This window comes from Strongylocentrotus purpuratus, unplaced genomic scaffold, assembly GCF_000002235.5.
Source record: "Strongylocentrotus purpuratus isolate Spur 01 unplaced genomic scaffold, Spur_5.0 spur5_scaffold_11, whole genome shotgun sequence".
Taxonomy (NCBI): domain Eukaryota; kingdom Metazoa; phylum Echinodermata; class Echinoidea; order Camarodonta; family Strongylocentrotidae; genus Strongylocentrotus; species Strongylocentrotus purpuratus.
Window position 1 is genome coordinate 15,247,596 of NW_022145596.1, and position 23,283 is coordinate 15,270,878.

Here is a 23,283-nt window from a genome sequence, read left to right on the forward strand (position 1 = left end):
CCCCCCCCCCCCCCCCCCCCCCCCCCCCCCCCCCCCCCACCCCCCCCCCCCCCCCCACACTGAGCGACTTTTCGGCCAGCGCGGAAGCTTTTCGTTTCTTTAAATTATAAGAAATAATTCGTTGTACCGTTCTCGACTCTTAATCCTTGTCTGAATTCAGTTTTCTCCCTCCCGCGCAAAGCGCGGAATCTTTGACGTTTCATTAAATTATTAGAGATAGAAGGCGATTCGTTTTACTGTTTTCATTTCGTAATCCTTGTCTGAATTCAGTTTCCCCCATCCCTCGCGAAGCGCGGAAGATAGTAAACGAGGATCGAGCAAGAATACCGACACAGCGGATCCTACACAGCAACATGATTATAACTATGAGTGTCTTTCTTGCCCCCTCGACGTGGTGACTCCACCCAACATCCCCCTTTCTTTTTTACTCCCACCCCTCTTCTCTCAGGCTCTTACCCCCTCTCTCTCTCTCTTCTCTTTCATCCCCCGTTTCTTTTATTCCCCTTTTCTCTTCTTTTTTCCTTTCGCTTTTTCTTTCTTTTCCTTTCTTTCCTTTCCTTCCTCTTTTCTTTTTTCTTTTTCTTTCTTCTCTTCTATTTCCTTTCTTTCCTTCTTTTTCATTTCTATTTTTTCTTCCCTTTCCCTCTCTTTTGTCCCCCCCCCCTTACCTCATTTTCCCCGACAGCAGCGCAATTTTACCGCCAACACCCTGACAGGTGGGGGTGTCGCACCCCGCCCCCCCCCCCCAGTGCCGGATCCAGGGGGCCCGGGGGTCCGGTCTGACTATGCTTATGTTCAAATGTATAAGGGGAATTGTTCCACCTCGCTTATCAAACGAAATAGAAATGTATTTCGACCGCCATGGCCTGAATACAAGAAATGTAAACTCCCTAAATGATGTATGCCCAAACCCAACGTGAGCTTATTCAAACAATCTTTAAAGTATGCTGGAGCGGTTTATTGGCATTTTCCAATTACATGTTGTTTCTTTTGACCCATGCAAGTGATGGATACCTGTCAGGCTTAAGGCCTAGACACCCTGAGTGCACACTGTTCGCTGCCTGATGACGGCTGCTGGAGCTGACACCTCTGCTAACCCTTTTTTTTTGGGGGGGGGGGCGGGGGGGGGGGGGGGGAGGGAGGTCGATTTTTTACTCTAATTTTTAACTTTGTTTGGGTAAAACAATGAATAAATACTATCTCTTTATTTATTTATTTACTATTACTATCATTATTATTCTTTATGATTTTATGTTTATATGCCTCGAGGGTCTACATTTTAATATATGTAAAAATACAGGAATAACTAATGAAATTAGAGGAGGGAAGTCAATTAAATTTCATTATTAAAGTCAGTTATAGCTACATGTATGTAGGGCTTTGTAGGCCTATGCTAAATGAAATTTTTTGTTATAATAATTCTTGTATGATCTATAAGACATTTTAATAGACTTGATAATATACCTCTTTTTTCTTGTTCTTTGTAAATAGTATAAATACTTCACAACCCTTTTGGAATTTTATTTGTCGCGTTGTAACGATTCGTGCTCTATATGCTCATCACCCCCGTCATCACCTTTGTCTGTTCATTCTTTACTTGGTTGTTGTTCCTCCAAAAGATTCCTAGTGGAATTTAAACTGGAGGTCGTGGTGGCAGAGGGTGGACTTATTTCGGAAGGAGTGCTACTTTAAACTTTGCTGAGTCAGTCAGGGTCTCAGGGATACTAATGTCGAATCGAGATCATTCCATGCTTTAAATGATATGATATGCAACTTGTCTTTGATAAAACATTGTTATATTCTTTTTGAAGTCAATTCAAATGAATTGTAAAATTGAAAATGATTCGTTATATCAGAATTGTGAAATTGTGAATATGCATAAATAAATAAATAAATACAAAAATATATATGACAGTCCAAACTGCCATCTACGACTTGTGTTGGTACAGTCATAAATACTCAACATGGCAGAAGAGGACGAGGATTCGTGGTTGTACGGAGGTAAAAATATCCATTTTACTATCAATTTTTCAAAGAAATTTAGTACCTATCAAAAAAATACATCTTTAATATTCGTCTTAATGTTAAAAAAAGTTGTGAATAAATTTCTAATGACAATGGTATGGAGGGATGGATATCACGATGCCTCATAAAATAAATTTGACCTCGGCAAAATGGACGAGTGGGACCGAAGAAAGCTACATGAAATACAGGCGTACGTACGCGTACCGGTGTAGGCTAATGAAGGAACAAAACCGAAACGGGGCCGATCTTAAATTGCCTAGTTTTTCGTTTCACCTAACGATTTTCAAACTGGATGTTGGATTGAAGTAGATTATGGATGATTTAATGTTAACAATACCAAATAAAGCTGGATTTTAGTCGAAATGCTAACAATTACGACGAGTTGAGATTCCTTTTTTTTTACATTTTTTTTTAATTTTCCAGAAGAGGGAATTTAATGCCATGGCAGACAAGCCATGCGAATTGTCTGGGCTATTTCACATCAGAGGACTGAATATTTATCATTGTGAAATCTTGATTTACAGGTGTATTTAACTGTCCTCCTTTGCCTGGACTGCATTTATAGGCCATGCATGAGTCTGAGACTGAGAGAGGAAAGGCTAAACGACACTTTCTAGTAGAGCTTGGTCTCGTTCTAAAAGAAGAACGTTTGAATCCAAATCCCTTTCTTCAATTACAACAAATAAAGCACCAAAACACAAACGTGTTAATGCACTCTCCCAACTAGTGCGTACGTGCTTCATTCCCCAACACTAAGTCCCAAATTATGTGTACAGTCAATGGACTGGCAATGAGGAACTAGGAAACCAACGTATGTGATAGAATGAAGCATGCCCGCAGGTGGTGTGAAGTACACTTATGCTGTAAAAAGTTGTCATTTTCTTTTAATAAATAGTATAGAATTCTGGCCAAACTATGATTTTGAAAATTCCCATGTGTACAGTGACTGCACACTTGTATAAATTTCAGCTTTCCTTTCATTTATCCAAACCTCTTTGAACTCTTATTTAATAATTGCAGTTAGTGAATAAATTACCCATAATGTGAGCTTATGATGATAATGCTATTTTCATTTCATTCTTTTCTAGATGGCAACGAGGAAGAAGTCCCTAGTGCAACTTCTCCAGCGTAAGTTGGTTACCTTAACGTTTCTAACGATTGTAGTATAGACTTTAGTTTTTATAAAGCTTTTGTAGAATTTCAAATTAATAAGTATTTTCTTATTTATCCATGCAAATTTGACTTTGTCATAAAAATCACTTTAGGTAGTTTTGTTGAAATCTAAGAAGAAAAGTGTTCACTCTAAATATGGTGGTTGGTGGTTGGTTGGTTGGTTATTTTACCTGACTGCTAAGAAAGCATGAATGCTTGTTAGTAAGCAACCAGAGGACTGACTGATTAAGGTCCTCTTCAAGGGAAAATATGAGATGTTTTAATGTTTGAGTTCTCTTAACCAAGTAATAACTTGCTGAATTTTGTCAAAGTTGCTCTTAGAAACTTATTTTGTTCTTTTTGTCATATTCAGTGCGGTGACCAAATCCAGCTCGCTATCAGCCGATGCCCCTCCGTTCATGAGCAAGGTGCCATCTGCTGCAGACCCAGACAATGAACCACAGGTAAAAAAGATACAGTGCTAATGGGAGATGGAGAGAGAGAGTAGGGAGGGAGAGAGAGAGAGAGAGAGAGAAGAGAGAGGGAGAGAAAAGGGGAAGAGTGCAAGGAGGTAGGGATGTAGAGAGAAGTGCACGTATGTATGTGTAGAGTCTTGATTTCTGTAATGTATAAACTGCACCTATTTTTTACTTGTCAGAAAATCCCATATTGTAGGATGTGGATCATGATGCACAGAATTGAACTGGGTTAAGATATTTTTTGCGAAATGTCTCTCAGTAATACTATTTACTGCCCCAACTTTTGATAATGAACAACGATAGTTCTATTTCTGGGGGTAATTTCCCCCCCCCCCCCCCCCCGCAGATAGGTAGCTCACACACCATACCTTTGTCACTGCAGTTACAGGCCTTAAATTTCGTCATTTTTAGGGCAAGGCCAGTTTGGCCTCGAGTACCTCATATTTTTAAGGGCACCAAGGCCAAAATATTTTACAAAAAGGGCATCGAGGCCAAAATATTTTACAAAAAGGGCATCGAGTATGAGGCCAAAAAAATTGATTCTATTTTTGTGAGATGTCATGTGTATTTATGAAACTTGTGCAGGATCAATTTCCCATGACTTTTAGCACCAGCTTCTTCACAGAATGTATAGAGGTCTACGGTACATACAAACAAGCAGGCGCGTAGCCACGGGGGGGGGGGGGGGGGGGGCACGGGGGGCACATGCCCCCCTAAAATTTCCAGGATCGGTTGAAATTTTGTAGACCCCTTTTTTGACCTCGATCGATTACATGTATCATGATGTATGTGCCCCCCAAACACTAAACTCTGGCTACGCGCCTGCAAACAAGGCGGCGGCCCGCAAGCCTTAGATTTAGCAGCCAGGAGCAAGGGGCAATTTTTTTTTTAAGTTGCCCTTTGCCACGGGAATTTACCAGAGCAAGGGGCAATTTTCCAAAAACAGATAGGCCGCTTATCTAATCATAAGTTCAAAGAGAGTCTACAAATGTTAATTTCATAATGTGAATAGATCGAACGATCAATTTAATAACTTTTTAATCTTAACAATCTGAACAGGAAAGATTGATTAAGAACATCAAACTTGCACATTAAACAGTATTTTAATTTAAAGTAACTAAAAATATTGATGAGCAAATGAATAAACAAATTGTCAATTTCACAAACATCGAAAGTCAGAAGGACTTAATTGGCAAGTTTACCGGGCCGGGTATTCCAAATCAAAATCGCACCTCACACACAAACCTTCCGCCACTCTCTCGGTAGTAGGAGCAAATTTGAAGAAATTATCTTTTTAACTGTTGTATAGAAAGGTCTACATAGGCCTAACTAATGAAATAAGATGTAAAAATGTCCTTATAGACATTCGACAGCTGAAAGTGACACGCTCAGCTCAGTTGCGTAACGTGCATTCACGAAACCAAAATCGTTCCTCGCACACACACTCTCGCCACTTTTGGTGGGAAGCTGTCGGGCTGGAAGTTTGCCAGCGAAACCGATGCACCCTCGGAATTTTACCGGGACTCGAAACGTTCGTCTTGGGAAGCTGGCGGGGTAGCTTTTTGAAGCGAGGTCGGCTGGTGGCAAAATGAGAGTAACTACGATCGAGAACATCGTAGGTGTTCTTAACTTATAAATAAGATAATTTTAAATTCTATTTGAGATAAAATAATAAACTAGGCCTACAAACAAACCTCGACAGATCTCTTATGACTATTTGAATGCTTGTTTATTTCTCCATTTGACGATTTGTTTTCTTGATCCTGGCATTCGATTTGTACGTACGTGCGTGCGTCAACAGCATGCACCATAAGCATCATGCATGCGATCGCATAATATGAACGTACGTACGTACGTGCGCTAGCGCATTGCCTATATAATAACAAAGGGCGCATTTTCATGGCACTTGCGCCTTATTAAAGCACTAAATACGAAGCTAGAAGAGAGCTCGGGGCGCGCGGCAAACTGTTCGTGATTCGTGTATTTTTACTGTTCTAATAATTTAGGGCGCATTTTCACGGAAAACACTTGCGCCTTGCCGTCTAGTTTTAGATGATTATGGGCGCAATTGGTGGTTTTATGTGCGCAAATTTAAAATAAAAAGGGCACGTCCAGTTGGAAAAAAAGGCACGTCGGCCAGTTTGAAAAAAAAGGGCACGGCCTTTTTGGCCGTGAATATATCTTTTTTTGGGAGGGCACCGCGGCCAGTCATAGGGGCATCGACGGCCTGGCCGTCGATGGCCGTCGATTAATTTAAGGCCTGCAGTTAGCTGTACATCAGAATAATTCCTCAAATCCCATTATTCTCCAGGAACCCATGCAAGTTGATGCTCCACCTGAGGAGGGGGCTGCCGAGACACAGGCTAAAGACCCAGGAGCAGATGATGGGGGTGGTGGTGATGATAACGACGACGATGATGACGATAGCGATGATAGTGACGATGATAGCGATGAAGACCAGGTGGAGGTTACCATTGGCCCTATCAAGACAGGACCAACAACCCCCCATGTGTAAGTCAGAAATGGTTTGATTTAAATCCCCACTGCTCTACTTGTAGCTCCTTGCTCCCTCTATATAGAAAACAATGCCTAATTGGTGACCATTGGTCTTCATGATCCTCTTTTTCTTCTGTTAATTGAGAGCTGAGTTGATGAGATAACCACCTGCCATTGACCACGCTGGGTGGTCTAATCCTTCCTGGCCAAACTAGCGCAGACGGGCTTTCACCCTCAGTGTGCTTGTAGAGTACCACAACCAGTATAGAAGTTAAAAAATGATACATTTTGAATTCATGGATTACAAATACATACATACATAATTGTGAGAGTACATGTGACTCTGAATCAAAATGAATGAATGAAATACTGATCCAATAACGTAAGATGGTAACAGTTTTAGAGTTTAAAAATGAATGTTTCTGATTGATTATAAAAAATAATATTTTGAATGAGAATTATATTTGTATTATTGTTGAAATAACTCCAAACTCATAGGAATCATAGATAGAGGTTTCATTTCAAAGAATTCAGTAAGCTTTTTAAAACCCATACATATACAGAGGTGCCAGCCAGTACAATTTAATAGTATTTAGTACGATAGTAAGAGTGGAATACGATAATATGATATCACCTCTTAAAATACGATTTTTCAAAAAAAAAATTTTATTTGTTATTTATTTATTTATTTTTTTATTTTTTAATACCCATAAAAACCACAAAATCGCATTAAAATATGAACAAGTAAACCCCCGCAGCCGCAACAAAGACTTTGCTTTACAATTTTTAATTTTTTTTTTAAATACCCATAAAAACCACGGAATCGCATTAAAACATGAACAAGTAAACCCCTGCAGCCCCAACAAAAACTTTGCTTTACAATTTTCTTTTCAAATTTTAATGAAAGAGCAAACATTTTACTTAACTGTATGTACCAGTATCACATTTTTCTGAAATTTTACTGGCCCGGGGCCAACCGGCCATTGGTAGTGTCAAGTTTTCGTGAAAATCTGATTTTTTAGGATACTCAGTCTGTTTTTTTGTGTCGAGAGGTTGGCATCTCTGCCTATATGACCTTGCTTCTCATTAGACTACACTACAGTAATTGCCTGGTTTATGTTTAACCCTTTGCCACTTTCAGGTCATATGGACAAACTGCGGTGAAACATTCCCCATACACAAAGGTCGCCACACCAACTAGTCAACCAGGTGAGTAACAATGTAGCTAAAAATTTAGCGTGTTACAGTCTATACCTCATTGCGCCATTTATCCAGGGCAGCAATATGGGTTTATTTTCTTGCATTAATTTGATATTGATATCAGGAATGCGTAGTAGAACTGCAGTAAATAAGTTTTTTTCAAGTTAAAGAGCTGTTTTTTCTTTTGTTTTGTACTTGGTTGTTTCAAACCTTTTTATAGCTAAGTTATATTCTTTTGTAGGCAATAAATTTGGTTTGATACTGAAGGTCATTGTAAATGAAAGAAATAAGCCCCCTCAAATATGCAAACCATAAACACATCCTTTGTTAAAGTGACATCACTACAGTTAGCAGTATATGTGTATAGCTTTAAATAAGTCCCAGTATTAGATTTCTACTCTCTTTCCTTCTTTTTTTGAAGGGCATGTAATTAACCAGTGGAACTATTTGACAAGTATGTCGAAGCATTTGTAGAAACATTTCTTTCTAAAAATAATCTATACTACGTAGGAATAATTGTGCTATCGATTATTATATTTCAGCAACGACACCAGCAGTATCTCATCCTAAACCAGTTGGCAAAGGTCTGGACATTGAAGCAGAGAGCAACGTCAATGGTGTTGGGTTGTATTCTTATGAGCTTGAAGCACAGGAGGACAAGCCATGGAGGAAGCCAGGTAAACTCATTCATCTTTAAAAAAAAAGCTTGACTAAAATTGGCTCTTTAAAGTTTTAAAACAATACAATATTAATTTGATAGATCTTAACATTCCTTCCAGGTCTTAACGCTCTAGAAACTTCAGATTTCTTGTTCTTTCTATTACTACTTTCTAACTGGATTTTATCGGAGTCACACTGATGAAAATACTGATTGAATTTTCCTTCGGTTCCCCCCTGTCGATTTCTAACTGCCGGTGAAATTCACTCGCTGTGGCGAGCCCTTGCCGGAAGTGAAGAATTATTGCGTAATTATTAAGCCCGCGCTCCATCTAGCTAGCACGCAGCATGTTCAACCACAAGTCAGCAAACACAGCTGGTTACGATAAAGCGTGCGTATACTGCGACCTTTGACCATTTTAATCGCTATTTTAATCGCCTTTTTCTCCCGAACGATTTCTAACTGGCTGTTTCATCGGTGTCACACCGATAGAATGAGAATTTAATCGCCTATTTCTCTTCTTTTCATCGGCTATTTAATCGCCCTTTTCTCCTCTGTTGCTTTCTAACCGGACGTTTCATCGGATGAGTCCGGATGCATCCGATGAAAATCAGTGCAGTTAGAAAAGGGTATAAGCTCAATACTAAGTCTGGGGAAAGAACCTCTGCTCATGCAGGGCCTTTGCTGTGGAATGCTCTCCCTCAAGAGATTCGTAATAGCAGATCAGTTGAATTGTTTAAAAAATAATCTTAAAACCTATCTGTTTAATTGGTTGTATAAATAATTTTTCTGTCATTTTTGTATGTTCTATCTATCTTCTGTTCCTTTGTTTATAATGCAGATGCTTTTATGTGATCTTGTTTTTTGTTTTTATTTCACAAGCGTATCTTGAGCATTTGATTTTAAGTGCATTCTGCAACTTTCAAATCTAATAGGTGCATGGAAAAAAAGTGTGCCTTATACGCAGAGATTTACGGTATTATTAATATTACAGTCCCACGATATAGGAGTAGTTCCATCTCATAAATGGTCAACTTTAATCAAAATTCAAGTACAAATGTTTGCAGAATTTTAAGTACATGTATTTAGGCTTGGTGCAAATGAGGTAAAACAGCCTTGCAGAACATTAATGAATGTACAGAGCCCAGCATTTTTGTAGGTCTGAAGTAGTCGGTACTTGTCTGTAGGGGAGAATTTACCCCTTGGTATATCTCCTTCCAATAGCTCCCCTACATTGTATGATAAATACATACTGTTTTTAATTGTTTATGGTATTTAGGTAGTAGTAACATGACACATTAAAATAGTTTTTAAGTTTTAACTAAATGTTCTGTAAGTTTTTCACAATGTATATATATATCCAATTCGTGTAATTCATGTGCAATTCGGTTGTGAAATTGCCATTCATGAAAGATGCAATAAAATATCATTTATTGATCTCTATCTGTCTTTGATAATCAAGTGAGATATGCATGGTTGATAACTTGGATTGCAAGTATTGAATGTGACCTTTGACCTCTCATTGCAGGTGCCGATCTGACGGACTATTTCAACTATGGTTTCAACGAGGAATCGTGGACAGCGTATTGCGAGAAGCAGAGGAGATTAAGATCAGAAACCGGAGGAGTTTCATTACCAGTCAAAAACTTTGTAAGTCTGCAACTATTGTTTGTCTTTCTGATTTGAGAAATAGATCTGTTTTCACAATCAGTAAAAAAAAAATCCCTTATTGCATCAAAATATCATACATTTACAAGATATATGTGTCTTTTCAAATTTGATTCCATGTGGAAAGCATGCTTCATATTTAAGAATGTATTTCTTTTTCATTAAAAAAAATGTATACCTTTTTCTTTCCCCTTTTTTTTTACATTACAGATGCCATACACACCTACCGCATCTTCATCCAAGGAACCCACTACTCCTGACAGTCGTAAGTTATCATCAGCCATTACTGTTTCATCATATACAAATGGTGAATGGCCATGAGCGCAATGGTACAAGATTTTGTACGAGGTGAAAGATACGAGATGCTCTATCCAACCAGGCGCAGCCGAGTTGAATAGAGCATCTCATCTTTCACGTAATACAAAATCTTGTTCCATTTTACGAATAAAGACCATTCACTATTTTTTTTTATACAACACCTTCGGACGTTAACAGGCTTGAAACACTTTTTTTTTAAAGAACAGTTTTCCTAGGCCAAGATCTAGTCCAAAGTTTAGTTTGAATAAAAATTGTCAATTGATAAATTCTTCATGATTGAAATCTATCATGGTCATGTAAAGAAGTACAATGAAATTTGCTTTGTAATTGAAATTGAGCCCTGCTTTTAGAGAAATGACTGATCACCGATAGACTTCAAATAATGTCTAACCCATGACCTTTTGTTTAACTGCCCGACTTGACCGATCGGGCATTTTCATTATCAAAAATCTATTCGAAGTTGGGTCTTGATATGTAATAGAGTACCGAAGCTGTGACATCATAAAAATCTATTTTTAGAATTTCTCAATTTTTTCTTCATTTTCTGAAAGAGCATCAAAAATAAAGTCCAAATGTCGAAAACCAATTGAATATGTTAAGTATTAGCTGTCATATGACCATCTGAATAAACAGATTTCCTATAGGAACTCAGTGTTATTTTGCTCTGGCTCATAGCAATACTTAACATATGCAATTGGTTTTCGAAATTTAGACATTATTTCTGATGCTCTATCGAAAAATGAAGAAAAAATGGAGAAATTCTAAAAATAGATTTTTGATCACACTTCACCACTCTACATGTATATGCTGTACATTAACATGTTTTCTCTAAATTCCTCCTCTTCTTTTGGCTGTGTGAAGAAACTATGCAGCAACCCGTGGCTCCAACCGCCGCAGGGACAGCATGGGTAGCACCTCCAGCTACAAGTCATTCAAGGAGAAGGAACGAGAGATTGCTAATTCCTACTCGTCCATCCCGGTCGCCCCTAACAACAAGTCCTCCTACTCCTCCATCTCAACCGTTGGTGGTAGGGGTGTCCACAAGGATAACAAGGAGAACATCGGGGGTTCCATCACTGTCTTGGGAGCGCCCAGCAGTGCACCAGGCTTGTGAGTTGCGCTGTTGTCTTTCATAGGAACATTTTAAAACACAGTCAATCTGTGAAGAAAGTTGTTGGGATTCTAATGTACAAAGAGGAATATTGTGTTGAATTTCTAAATTGGATCAAATCCCATTTTTCAAAGTCTTATGTAACAATTTCAAACATTGCCTCATGAAAGAAGACTTTGTATTTTGTTGTAAGCTGTGCACATTATATTATTTCATGCATATTTTTGTTAGAATATTCTATTAACTTCAGGACTAACTAGGCTTGCTGTGTCTACTTTCTCTAAATCTGAAGTTAAAGATCAATGATATTGTAACTACTGAATTGTGAGACACCAACAATACAATAGAATTTAAATTATAGTTGGAATATTCATGTGTAGATGTGTGCTTCCACAGACTCGCGGTTGAAGGTCAACATTGTAGGTCCATGGGGGGTGTTTCACAAAGATCTCAAGTCAAACTTAACTCTAAAGTTGACTTATGGAAAGCCATTTGTAGCCTTAAAATAAATATATTCAAATGCAAAAATTCAAGTATTTTAGACTTTTTATAAATTTCACATCGAAAACATGAAATCTTCCATGATAATAGGAAATATGAATGATTTGAATCAACATTTTATGCCTTTTAAAATAACTTTTACAAAATATTTTTATGCCTCCGCTACAAAGTAGCTGGAGGCATTATGTTTTTGGGTTGTCCGTCCGTCCGTACGTCCGTCCGTACGTACGTCCGTCCGTACGTCCGTACGTCCCGTTCTCGTGATCGCGTTATCTCAAGAACCGATTGGTTGATTCCCGCCAAACTTGGGTCATGTATGTATCTCACAGAGCCAATGAACTGATTAGATTTTGGGGTCACGAGATCCAAGGTCAAAGGTCACAGGGCTCATTATTTATGCGAAAATGGCTCGTGATCGCGTTATCTCAAGAACCGATTTATGGATTCCTGCCAAACTTAAGTCATGTATGTATCTCACAGAGCCAATGAACTGATTAGATTTTGGGGTCACGAGATCCAAGGTCAAAGGTCACAGGGCTCATTATGTATGCGAAAATGGCTCGTGATCGCGTTATCTCAAGAACTGATTGATGGATTCCTGCCAAACTTAAGTCATGGATGTATCTTGCAGAGCCAATGAACTGATTAGATTTTGGGGTCACAAGGTCGAAGGTCAAAGGTCACAGGGCTCATTATGTATGCAAAATAGCTTGTGATCGCATTATCTCAAGAACCGATTGATGGATTCCTGCCAAACTCAGGTCATGTATGTATCTTGCAGAGCCAATGAAATGATTCGATTTTGGGGTCACCAGGTCAAAGGTCACAGGGGTCTTTATGTATCCAACAATAGCTTGTGATCGCATTATCATGAGATCAAATAGACAGATTACTATCAAACTCAAGTCATGTATGTATCTTGCAGAGCCAATGAACTGATTAGATTTTGGGGTCACCAGGTCGAAGGTCAAAGGTCACATGGCTCATTATGTATGCCAAAAATAGCTTGTGCATGCATTATCATTAAAACCCACAGATGGATTACAATCAAACTTGAATTTAAAAATTGTTTCTGTTTTGGTTTGTAAAATTGCTCTATGGCGGAGGCATCATTTTTGACTGCGCGCAGTCAAAGTTCCATCTAGTTAAAGATGTAACGGCTTTCCATAGTTTTAAAATCAAAATTAGAGATAAGTTCAACTTTGGATCTTTGTGAAACACTCCTGGAAGGTTATCAGTACAATGTAAAATGAATCTCTCTTTCCTTGATGATTTACAGCAGTGGTACCAGCGTCACTAGTCCAGGAGTGAACAACATCAGCACCATCAGCTCCATCAGTAGCATCAACAGCACCCCTAGTCCAGCAGTTCAACCGATGCAGTCAACCTACGGCCAGCCTGGCAACGCCCCTCCAATGCCACAACCTCCTCCGTCAGCTACCCTACCTCCACCTAACATGCCAGACTTCTCCAAGCCTCCGCCAGGGATGCCCCCGCCCGGGATGGGTCCTCCGGGGATGGGGCCAAGGGGTGAGTACTGATGGGGTGAGGGGAGGGGTGGATTGATGAAGGGATGGGAGGGTGGGTGGGTGGATGGGTGGAAGAGTGGATGGAAGGATAGATTGATTGGTTGATAGATTGATGTAAAGGTGGATGGATGGATGAATGAATGGTAAATGGATGAATGGATGGATGGATGGATGAATGGATGGACGGGTGGACGGATGGATGGATGGATGGATGGATGGATGGATGGATGAATGAATGGATAAATGAATGGATGGATGAATGGATGAATGAATGAGCGAATGTATGGATGAATAGATTGATGGATAAATATATAGAAGATGGATTTAGATGAAATATATGGATGTTGGAATGGAAGATCAGTGTACCTAATGAATGACAAGACATCAATAGTTTAGACTGACAGAATTGGGTGGATGAGTGAATGGATGGATGGAGAGATGGATGGACGGAAGAGTGGATGGATGGATGGGTGAAATAGTGGATGGAAGGATAGATTGATGTAAGGGTGAATGGATGGATGGATGGATGGATGAATGGATGGATAGATGGATGGATGAATGGATAAATGAATGGAAGGATGTATGGATGAATGAATGAGTGAATGTATGGATGGATTGATGGATGGATGGATGGATGGATGGATGGATGGATGAATGGATAAAAAATGAATGGATGGATGGATGGATGAATGAATGAGTGAATGTATGGATGGATGGATGGATGGATGTATGGATGGATGGATGGATGGATGGATGGATGGATGGATGGATGGATGAATGAATGGATAAATGAATGAATGGATGGATGGATGGATGAATGAATGAGTTAATGTATGGATGAATAGATTGATGGATAAGTAAATAGAAGATGGATTTGGATGAAATAAATGGATGTTGGAATGGAAGATTAGTGTACAGGTACCTAATTAAGACAAGATATCATCAATAGTTTAGACTGAAAACATTGGGTGGATGCATAGATGGATGGATGAATGGATAGATGGATGGACAGAAGAGTGGATGGAAGGATAGATTGATTGGTTGATAGATTGATGTAAGGGTGGATGGATGAACGGACTGATGGATAGATAAATAGAAGGTGGGTGTTGGAATGAAAGAATGGTGTACCTAATAATGTATGAATAAATTGCCAATGTATGATTGATGATACAAGTACGCGTAAATATGCATAAATTTGATATATATATATATATACCAGTTCACAAATGTTTTAAAAGATTAATGGACGCTGCTTCTACTAGAGCCTAATTTCCATGATATATTTCAATTGTCAATACGCTTTGTCCAGACAAGCCTTGGGTAACTTTTTGGATAGTAAAGAGTAATTATTAAGTGGAAGCATACATGAAAAATTGAATCCATGTATTAATTCATCTATTAAAGAGAAGTATGATAACGGGAAGTCTTGGTTTTGTCTGACATTAATTGATATGCCGTCTCTTTCTATAACTCCAGGCCCTCCTCCAGGACCACCTCCGCCCCATATGACAGGGCCCCCTCCTAACATGGGAGGACCCCCATCGAATCTACCCCCTCCAAACTTCTCAGGGCCACCACGACCGATGTTTGGAGGTAAGCGTTATCACAAGTTACCTCTCTCTGATAGTTTGGATGATATCAGTAAATATTTCGGTGTTTAAGAGAACGTTGAGCAATATTGAGGAATTTTAGTTGGTGATACCTCAATGATTTTATGAAGTGTAGGAGAATTGGAAGCTATTTTGCAATAGAAATTGGCAATTTTAAGATGATTAAGCTATTGCTATCTTCATTGAAAGTTCGTTGGAAGGTATGTATGACCACATTATATAGAGTGCTAAGGACACAAAAAAAGCAGCTATATGTGAAAACTCTACCGGGAATGTCAGTTTTCAATAAATTAACGAAGTTATCTCAGTTTCCATTTTATGCATATTGGAGCAGCTCTTTTGATATCACAGCATCTTTGGTTGAAAATGAATTCACATAATTGATTTTGATTATTTGCAGATGGTAATTATCCACCACAGTCTGGAGGCCCTCCTATGTCGGGCCCCCCTATGTCGGGCCCACCACCCCCAATGGGCATGCACGGTGGTCCCCCGCCCCCCAACATGGGCCCACCTCCTATGGGCATGGGGAGGGGGCCCCGCCCTCCAATGGGTGGTCCCCCACCCATGATGGGGATGCAAGGACCCCCACCTAGAATGGGAGGCCCTCCTCCACCAGGCCCACATGGACCCCCACCGATGGGACCCCCTCCTGGAGGCAACTGGAACAGACCGCCCCCTCCCTTTGGAAGACCAGGTTTGTGATAGTTTCTCATCAAAAACCTTTCACGTATGAGGATATATTTGCAATCGTATGGGGAAAGAAAGTTAGACATCTTTCAAGATGGCATTAGTATCAATTAAAGGAAATACATTGAAGACTTCAGCATTTATCCTTTAACAGAAAATGTAAATTCTTCTAAATCCTCTACATTTTGTAGTCACACCACCAGACCAACTCCACACTGTCTCTGAACAGACCAATTCTTGGTCACGTGGATTAATGTAATATTTGTTTGGTCCATGTCGATATGGTGTGTGTCTCGCCAGTGGGACTGGGGTGTTAGGGTGTGTCTCGATTTCTTGGAAGAGTTGCTCGAGACAAGAAGAAGTGAAGGGAGTGAGTGTTATCATGTTGTGAAAGTCAGTTACCTCTTGTATTAGGGAAAATGCTGAATTTAATAAATCATGCTGATGATGTACTCTTAGAAAGATTAAACTTATGTTGAATTATAAGTATATACATTTATTGTCTTTATCAGGAAATTCATCTGTCACTGGTTGGTACAAATATATACACACAATGAGTGGTAATAATAATGATCCAAAAATGGAAATATGCATATAAGCAAAGGTATTGGATAAAAAAGGGCATAAAATAATTATATGAGACATCATTTACGGTATATAATATGACTGAGTCATATTATCAGTCTTACAATCAATTATGTCATATATTGCTAAAGGTATCGACTTTAACCCTTTTTTAAACTTTAAACCTAGATGGACCTCCACCACCCTTCTACGACCAGCCCCTTCCCATGGGCCCAGGAATGGGACCAGGACCAGGACCGGGTCCAGGTCCAGGTCCTGGTGGCCCACCTATTGGGTCTGGACCCCCTCCTCCTCTGTCTGGATCCGCAGGTATGGCACCCAAGTCTGGGGAGTCCAAGGCTTACTCTCAGTTCAAGTCTAACTGGGCTACTAGTAACCGAGGCAGTGATTCAGAAAGTGATATCAGCAGGTGAGTTTCAAGGCATCGTTTAACAATGTTAAAGGTACTTAGTAACATTGTGATGGTTGATTTCACAAATCTGTTGAATCAGGATGCAAAACACGTAAAATAATGTTTGTATGTATGGATTATCCAACTAAGATGCCCCAAATCCGAAATTAATTCACGCAATATGAAGATTTTTAACAAAGTTCAACAGGTTTTTGAACGGGCGTCGATGTGCGGCGCTTCTGAATCTAAATTCTCCCAACCATTTTTGAATTTTCCCAACCGTTTTTCCATGAAAAAAAGACATAAAAACAGGCTATAAAAAATCTGTCAACACTTAAATGTCTGGAATGGAATGTAGAGCCATTTTATTGCTTTGTGAGATTTCCATTCACGTAAAATGTAATTAAATTGTAATAATATAGTTGGGAGAATTAAGGAATCGATCGGATCAGTTTTTCCAAATTTGTACCATGAATAATGGTCCGTTTTCGCTCAAATTTTCAGATTATCTTTAATTGTACATCTAGCATTGAAGTCACCACCTTAGCACCACTATCTCTCATCTGAACAATGTTACAAAGTCCCTTTAAATCTGAGATGCACAGCCCTACATGTTATCAGTGTATGTTATATGCTGTAATATTGAAGCCCTAAACAACAATCACGCTTTAAAATGATCAAGAAGTGCATCAAAAATGTAACAATCTTTGAGTGACCAGTTTTACCATACTTGTTTTCCCCAGAGACTGTAGTGTTAGGAAAACTGTTAGGAAAACGCAAAATTTGGTTTCGATTTCCAATCATAAATATCTTGATAATCAGACAGGCGATCTGCTTGTAAAAGTTATGGGGTTCCTGACTGATGAATTAGTTTGTATTTGTCTTATGCAGGGTTTCTCAACAAACTTTTTTCTTGGGGGGGGGGGGGGGGTGTGGAGCAAAATTTAGGGGATCTGTGTGTACTGGATCACTTCATTATGAGAAGAAAAATGTAGAAGAAAAATGTTTGTGACGATTGCTTTTGGTTTGATGAGTTAGGGTTCTTGTATCATTCTTTCTCTTGGAGAAATATTGATCTTGCCTTTCACATCATGAAAAAATTGTGTGAACTAGCACTTTTAAATCATTTCTTATTATTCCTGAAGAATACATGAAGCATAAAGGAACAATAAAAGTGATTGCTTTTCCTGCTAATGAAGATGGAAACAGCAAATTATGACAATTTTAAGTCCAACTTTGTAATTAATTTACCAATCAAACTTCAGAAAAGTTCATTTTATTTGTACAAACCCTATTTCTCTGATGTCAATGGACATCCTGGTTGAATTGTGAAGAAGTAGGATCCAATTTTGTCAGAATTTGTGATTGAACATTTTATATGAACATTCAAACATGTAAGATCTTAATAACTGAAGATCTGAATAGTCATCAGGGAAGCGTTTCATGACACCATCATAAGTACAAGTTCACCGACATCCCATTGAAACGTGTTAAGCCTAATACACACATTTCACTGGGATTTGGTTGAACTTGTACTTATGACGGTTTCGTGAGACGCTGCCATGATTATTCAAAATCTAAATTCAAGGGATTTCATGCTTCCTTGGAGAGGGAAAGGCTGAATTGGCTCAGAATCGCAGTGACGTCAGACCAGTAGTGTGATTATCTATGATTTGAAGCCGATTCGCCTTTTATTCTCACTATATGGCTGAAATGCACTAAAATCCCAGTTGTTGGTATGCTTATCATTATTTAGAACCTTAATAAAAAAGATGATGTTGGTTTAGATTTCCAGATCTAATATAAGTGCCATTTCTTAGAAAATGGAATAGCAGGAACATTATTAAGAGTCATTCCATTTTCTTTTCTTGGTTACAGTGGCAGTGAAGATCGTAAAGAGTCCGACTATGACAGAGACATCAGGGAATTCAGTAAATTCCTCAACAGGTATGGTTGAATTCTACCTTTCCTATTAAAGATAGTATTTAATGTTTACTTTAAAGTCACGCAAAGTTATTCGTAAATGTACCACATTTTGCCTAACCTATTTTGGGCATGAAAAATATTTGTTAGGATAGGTGTATTTCCATTATGTAATAGTCATTGATGTTTGTGAATTTTTTGTCCAATCTAGTGGAGAAAAGATTGTTTAAATTTATTATGAAAGATATTTATGTTGGTAGAAATATTTAGATATTTGTTTATATTCAATTCATATTTTTCACAAGTATTCGTTTAAAATATATAAGGCTCTAAGGTAGGTCCTTGGGGCACTCCACTTGAGTGTTTCTCTAAGATATCCTGATGTCATAATGAAAAATATATTCTTGTTCTGTTTACAGTAAAGCGGAGGCAGACAAGGTGAGAGAATTCAGCAGGGAAAGACGAGATAGGCCAAGCAGAGACAGAAGCCCGGACCGAAGCCGGGACAGGAGTAGAGACAAAACCAGAGAACGAGATCGGGACAGGGACCGCGATCGGGATAGGGACCGGGATCGTGACAGGGATAGGGAGGGCAGGGACAGAGACCGGGAAACAAGAGACAGAGATCGAGAGCGCGATCGGGGCGATCGCGAGCATTCCAGCCGGAGTCGAGACCTGAGTCGCGATCTCGAGCGGGATCGTGATCGGGATAAGGACAAGGAGAGAGAGAAACGACTCAAGGAGAAAGAGGAAGATAAAGATGACAGAGTTAGAGATCGTTACAAGGATTCCAGGCACAAATCGTCAAGAAGGTAATAATGTCAATTGTTTCTTGTTTCATCTCGACTGTTTGAATAAATAAAAGACAAGAATTTGTTTTTATTTCCTTCTTTTTTAAAGATGAAGTTGAGTTCTGGTCATGCGATTGCATTGTGAAAGAAACGGTGTGAAATCGACCAGAAAAGGTTGATCATCTAGCATATAAGAATTTGTGTGTATTGCAAGGTTCTGGAATCATCAAAATGATAAGAAATTTGGCCAAGTCTTGGTAAAGTTACAAACACTGTACAGAGAAAGATGTATATGGGACTACACGAACACGTGGCGTAAAAAACCTACCCCCCGAGTTTTACGAGTTACATGACATATTTAAAATATAAAGGCATTTGAAGAGCCATGCTTTTCAGGGAACATGTCTTATCTGATGTTCTTCCACACTTGCATAATAAGAATGATAACACTCACATACTATTTCTCACCTCTTCCCAGAACTCAACCTTCTCTTTAAGTCGAGACCATGTGATAGTTCATAGGGTGATAGCTAAATATTATTTTGTAAATAAATCCGAAGAAAATATATTCTTTTGATTTTGTGTTTTTCATCTCATCAGGGCCTGAGGTGGTCTGTTCTTTACATAAAGACTTTCGCATCTGCAATATGAATGTCACATTTTCGTAGCCAACTCTGGTTTGATGAAGATGATCTTCCATTTTAATTGTAGTGTTTCATGTGCACCTGTTTTAAATGCACTGGTAAAGCCTATGAAGAATTTAATGTTTGTATTAGTTGAATGTAAAAAAGTGATAGCCCTTCCAACTAAATTCTCATTTGGCTCTTCTATGCTTACAACCGTATAAAGTTTTAATCTTTTTTAAAATTTCACTCCCCCCCCCTCTCTCTCTCTCTATCTGTGCTCCTTCTTTGTAGGAAACGAGATGACGAAGACGACAAGTACAGCTCATCACGTCACAGGCACAGACACTCCCGTCGGGATAGGGATAAAGAAGGGGGTGAAGAGTACGAGGTGCTAGATGCTGCCAGCGGAGATGATGATCTCAATCCATCTCTAGTGGGTAATGCATACCATTCAGACTAGACCCCTCCCCTATACCCCCCTCCCCTCCCAAGGATTCAAACCCACCTTCCTCAAAAGGTTTTGTTTCAAAGGTACACTTAGCATCTCACCTTGGTTTTTTCTAGAGGGCATTTGAAAAGCGGTTTAATGCTTAATTTGGAACTCTTCTGGAATCGTTAAAAGAAAGAAGGAACCTATGCAGCTTTCTGTATTTCTTTTCCCAACCTTTTAGGATTCACAACTTGAATATTTTCAGTTTTTCCGCGCCCTGGGGGTCATATTCCTTGAAACCTTTCCCAATCAAAGTATTTCCACATCACACCTATTGTACTGCATTTGCCATTTGGGTATGGCAAGTTGAATTCAGGAACAATAGAAATTGTATTTCAGTAGCATCTCCACTCTACTTTGTCCAAAGAATTCTTTTAGAAAGGAATTCAACATGGAATTCCACCGTAAGAATTTAATACCTGTATGTTGTACATACTGTATAGTGTAAATATATTGCAATTTTTAATGCTGATTGTCTGAATATCCTGGAATATCCCTGAATATGTCTACGAAGATGGAGACATTGGTAATCAAGATCGTATTTGATTTCAAGAAATATAGACCATCCCCTAAACACAATATGTTGCCAACTACATCATTGTTGTTGTATGTATACCTGTATTTGTAATGCTTTTACAATCATTCAGCCTACTAGTGCATTCTTGAGTCACAGACGTCATCTACTTTTATAGGATCATTTAAATAAATCTTAATTTCTCTGAATCCCCTCCCGCTTTGGTCATGATCAGGGACTGTGCAAACATAGTGTGTTGATCATTTATAAACTGTCATGACATTGATTGGTTGTAGACATGTTCTTTAACCTTTGTAGCAAAGAATGAATTCCTATAAAACCAGAAACTTTCATGAATTTTGTGAGAGGTGTAAATCTGTGAAATGAATGAGCTGCACTTGTCTCAAGATCTTGCAATTTTTGAAAGATTCATTTTGCAAAAGTTACCAATTATTTAGTAGATCCCTAACACAATCTTCTCACAAAGTATGAGAGCAAATATTTGGAATTTCAGGGCATGGAGTGTACATTCATGAACATTTACTTCATACCCATTGAAGTCTAATGTAACATGGAATGTGATTAGCCAAATGAACATGTCTACTGTCACTACAGTATTTGGAAATGAAGCTTAAGTAGCAACATACAAAATCAGAATTACTCAAATAGTAGACTATTGACTATGAAATCACAAGTAACAGCAGCAATGCACAGGTTTGTCCAGTATTTCAAGCAAAGCCCAGGATTTTTCAAGTGATTGATTCTACCTTTAATCCAGCCAAGGCTATTTGAATGTTAAGTAACTGATTAAATTCCACAATTTTAAATTAAATTCATTTGAGTGGCCGAAGAAGATAACAGGAATATTTATCGGTAGAGTGGAGGGTTTGGTACATCAGAGTTATTTGTCATTGAAAATGGAAAAAGGGATAATTTGTTGATCATGTCTGTTTGAAAATTACTCATTTTCTTCTGTGAATTTGTTATTTCAGGATCAGAATAAAGAACTTTGTATGCAACTGAAGATAGAACAGAGACAATGATTTACATTTGATCCTTCTGCGACTGGGATGTATTTTGACATCTAGCAACTGTTGAACCTCTCAAACGGGGTTGAAATGAAAATTATCGTCTGTCACATGTATGTAAGCTGCAGCATTGTGTCCATGCATAAACAGAAAGAGAATAACTCATTCTGTCCTTTTGCGTCTTTTCTTTGAATGAGGACTGTCATTCTCTTTGGGTTTTTCATATCCTTCGTTCGGAAAAAGATCTTTCAAATTTGGTAACATCTTTGGAATTAAACAACATACACAAAGTATTTATGCTGGGTCGGTTTTAGCATGAAGTGTAACTGATACCAAACATGACCAAAATGAAATCCATGATTTGTATTAAGTATGAGCAATCAACAAATCAACCAACATTGGTTAATCGCAGGCATAGCTACAAACACTATGAACATGACGGACAAAGAAAGAAGACAAAATATACAGTTCCTCATTCTACCCTCAACATTTGCTGTGGTAGACAAAGGAACATCCCTTCACTGCTATTATGTAAAAATGTGTAGAACAGGTGTCACATGCATATTCACCTGTTCGACTTATTTTACATACTAGCAGTGAAGTGATGTTCCTTTGTCTACCACAGCAATTGTTGAGCGTAGAGTGAGGAACTGTATATTTTGTCCTCTTTCTTTGTCCGTCATGTTCATAGTGAAATGTTCACGGACTGCTTTTAATATTTAATGTTCCTTCTATCAGATGCCTTTTAATGCCCAAGAACTGCATCACGTAGATGTGAAAGATATTACTGGTACATGTAGTAATATAATTGTGATTATTTGTATGAAAAAGAGAAATTGGCTTCTTAAAATAAATCTTGTGTTTTAGAAAAGCCAGAACTTTGCTTCGTGTATTTACTTGTGATGTTTTAATGGATGTGTGTCTATCAGAGATATGATAATTGTTTTTTTCTTCAAGATTATAGTTTTATATTCAATGATTAATTGGCAAACCTTAACCACTACAATTTTCATCCTTACCAGGCATCTTCTTTTTTCATTCATCTTTCATCTTCATCACCATTATCTTCTCAGCTGACATCATCACCATGACTGTCATCATCATCACTGCCACCATCATAACCATCAACAACCCCATCACCAACTTTATCACCATCTTCATTACCATTATCGCCAAGATAATTGTCCTTGGCGCAACCATCATCATCACCTTTGCCAACAACACTGTCATTATAATGAACACCACCATAATCTATTTTATCATCATCCTCACCATTATTATTACCATCATCATGATCACCATCAATATCACCTCCACCATCATCAACATCATCTATCCCTATCACTCCTTTCTGCTCACCACCATCACTATGCTCACTCAAATGATACAATTCTTTTTAAATCAGGATTTTAGAGTAAATGTGAATGAGCAAACGACTCACAGTATTAGAAAAAAAAAGCCTTGTATACATTTTCTAATCAATGATAATTACTTTTGT

At 38.5% G+C, this 23,283-nt stretch overlaps 2 protein-coding genes across 3 annotated transcripts; both read left to right on the forward strand.

The window, feature by feature from the left end:
- The first annotated feature begins 1,964 nt into the window (after positions 1 to 1,964).
- On the forward strand, positions 1,965 to 9,999 carry LOC105436933 (pre-mRNA 3'-end-processing factor FIP1-like). Its single transcript, XM_030981295.1, has 8 exons — positions 1,965 to 2,001; positions 3,114 to 3,153; positions 3,551 to 3,641; positions 5,968 to 6,167; positions 7,294 to 7,361; positions 7,895 to 8,029; positions 9,539 to 9,660; positions 9,889 to 9,999. Exons 1-8 carry the CDS (start codon positions 1,965 to 1,967, stop codon positions 9,997 to 9,999), a joined length of 804 nt encoding a protein of 267 aa, XP_030837155.1.
- Positions 9,602 to 21,946, forward strand: LOC580164 (cleavage and polyadenylation specificity factor subunit 6). 2 transcript variants are annotated; one of them, XM_030980761.1, is made up of 10 exons: positions 9,602 to 9,660; positions 9,889 to 9,943; positions 10,858 to 11,106; positions 12,888 to 13,138; positions 14,614 to 14,730; positions 15,148 to 15,444; positions 16,191 to 16,431; positions 18,292 to 18,360; positions 18,756 to 19,148; positions 20,045 to 21,946. In XM_030980761.1, the coding sequence occupies exons 3-10, from the start codon at positions 10,901 to 10,903 to the stop codon at positions 20,211 to 20,213; spliced, it is 1,743 nt and encodes a 580-aa protein (XP_030836621.1). In that variant the 5' UTR covers positions 9,602 to 9,660; positions 9,889 to 9,943; positions 10,858 to 10,900; the 3' UTR covers positions 20,214 to 21,946. The 2 variants fall into 2 exon arrangements, with proteins under 2 accessions (XP_030836621.1, XP_030836622.1); XM_030980762.1 differs by having other exon boundaries at positions 12,891 to 13,138.
- Positions 21,947 to 23,283: the final 1,337 nt, after the last annotated feature.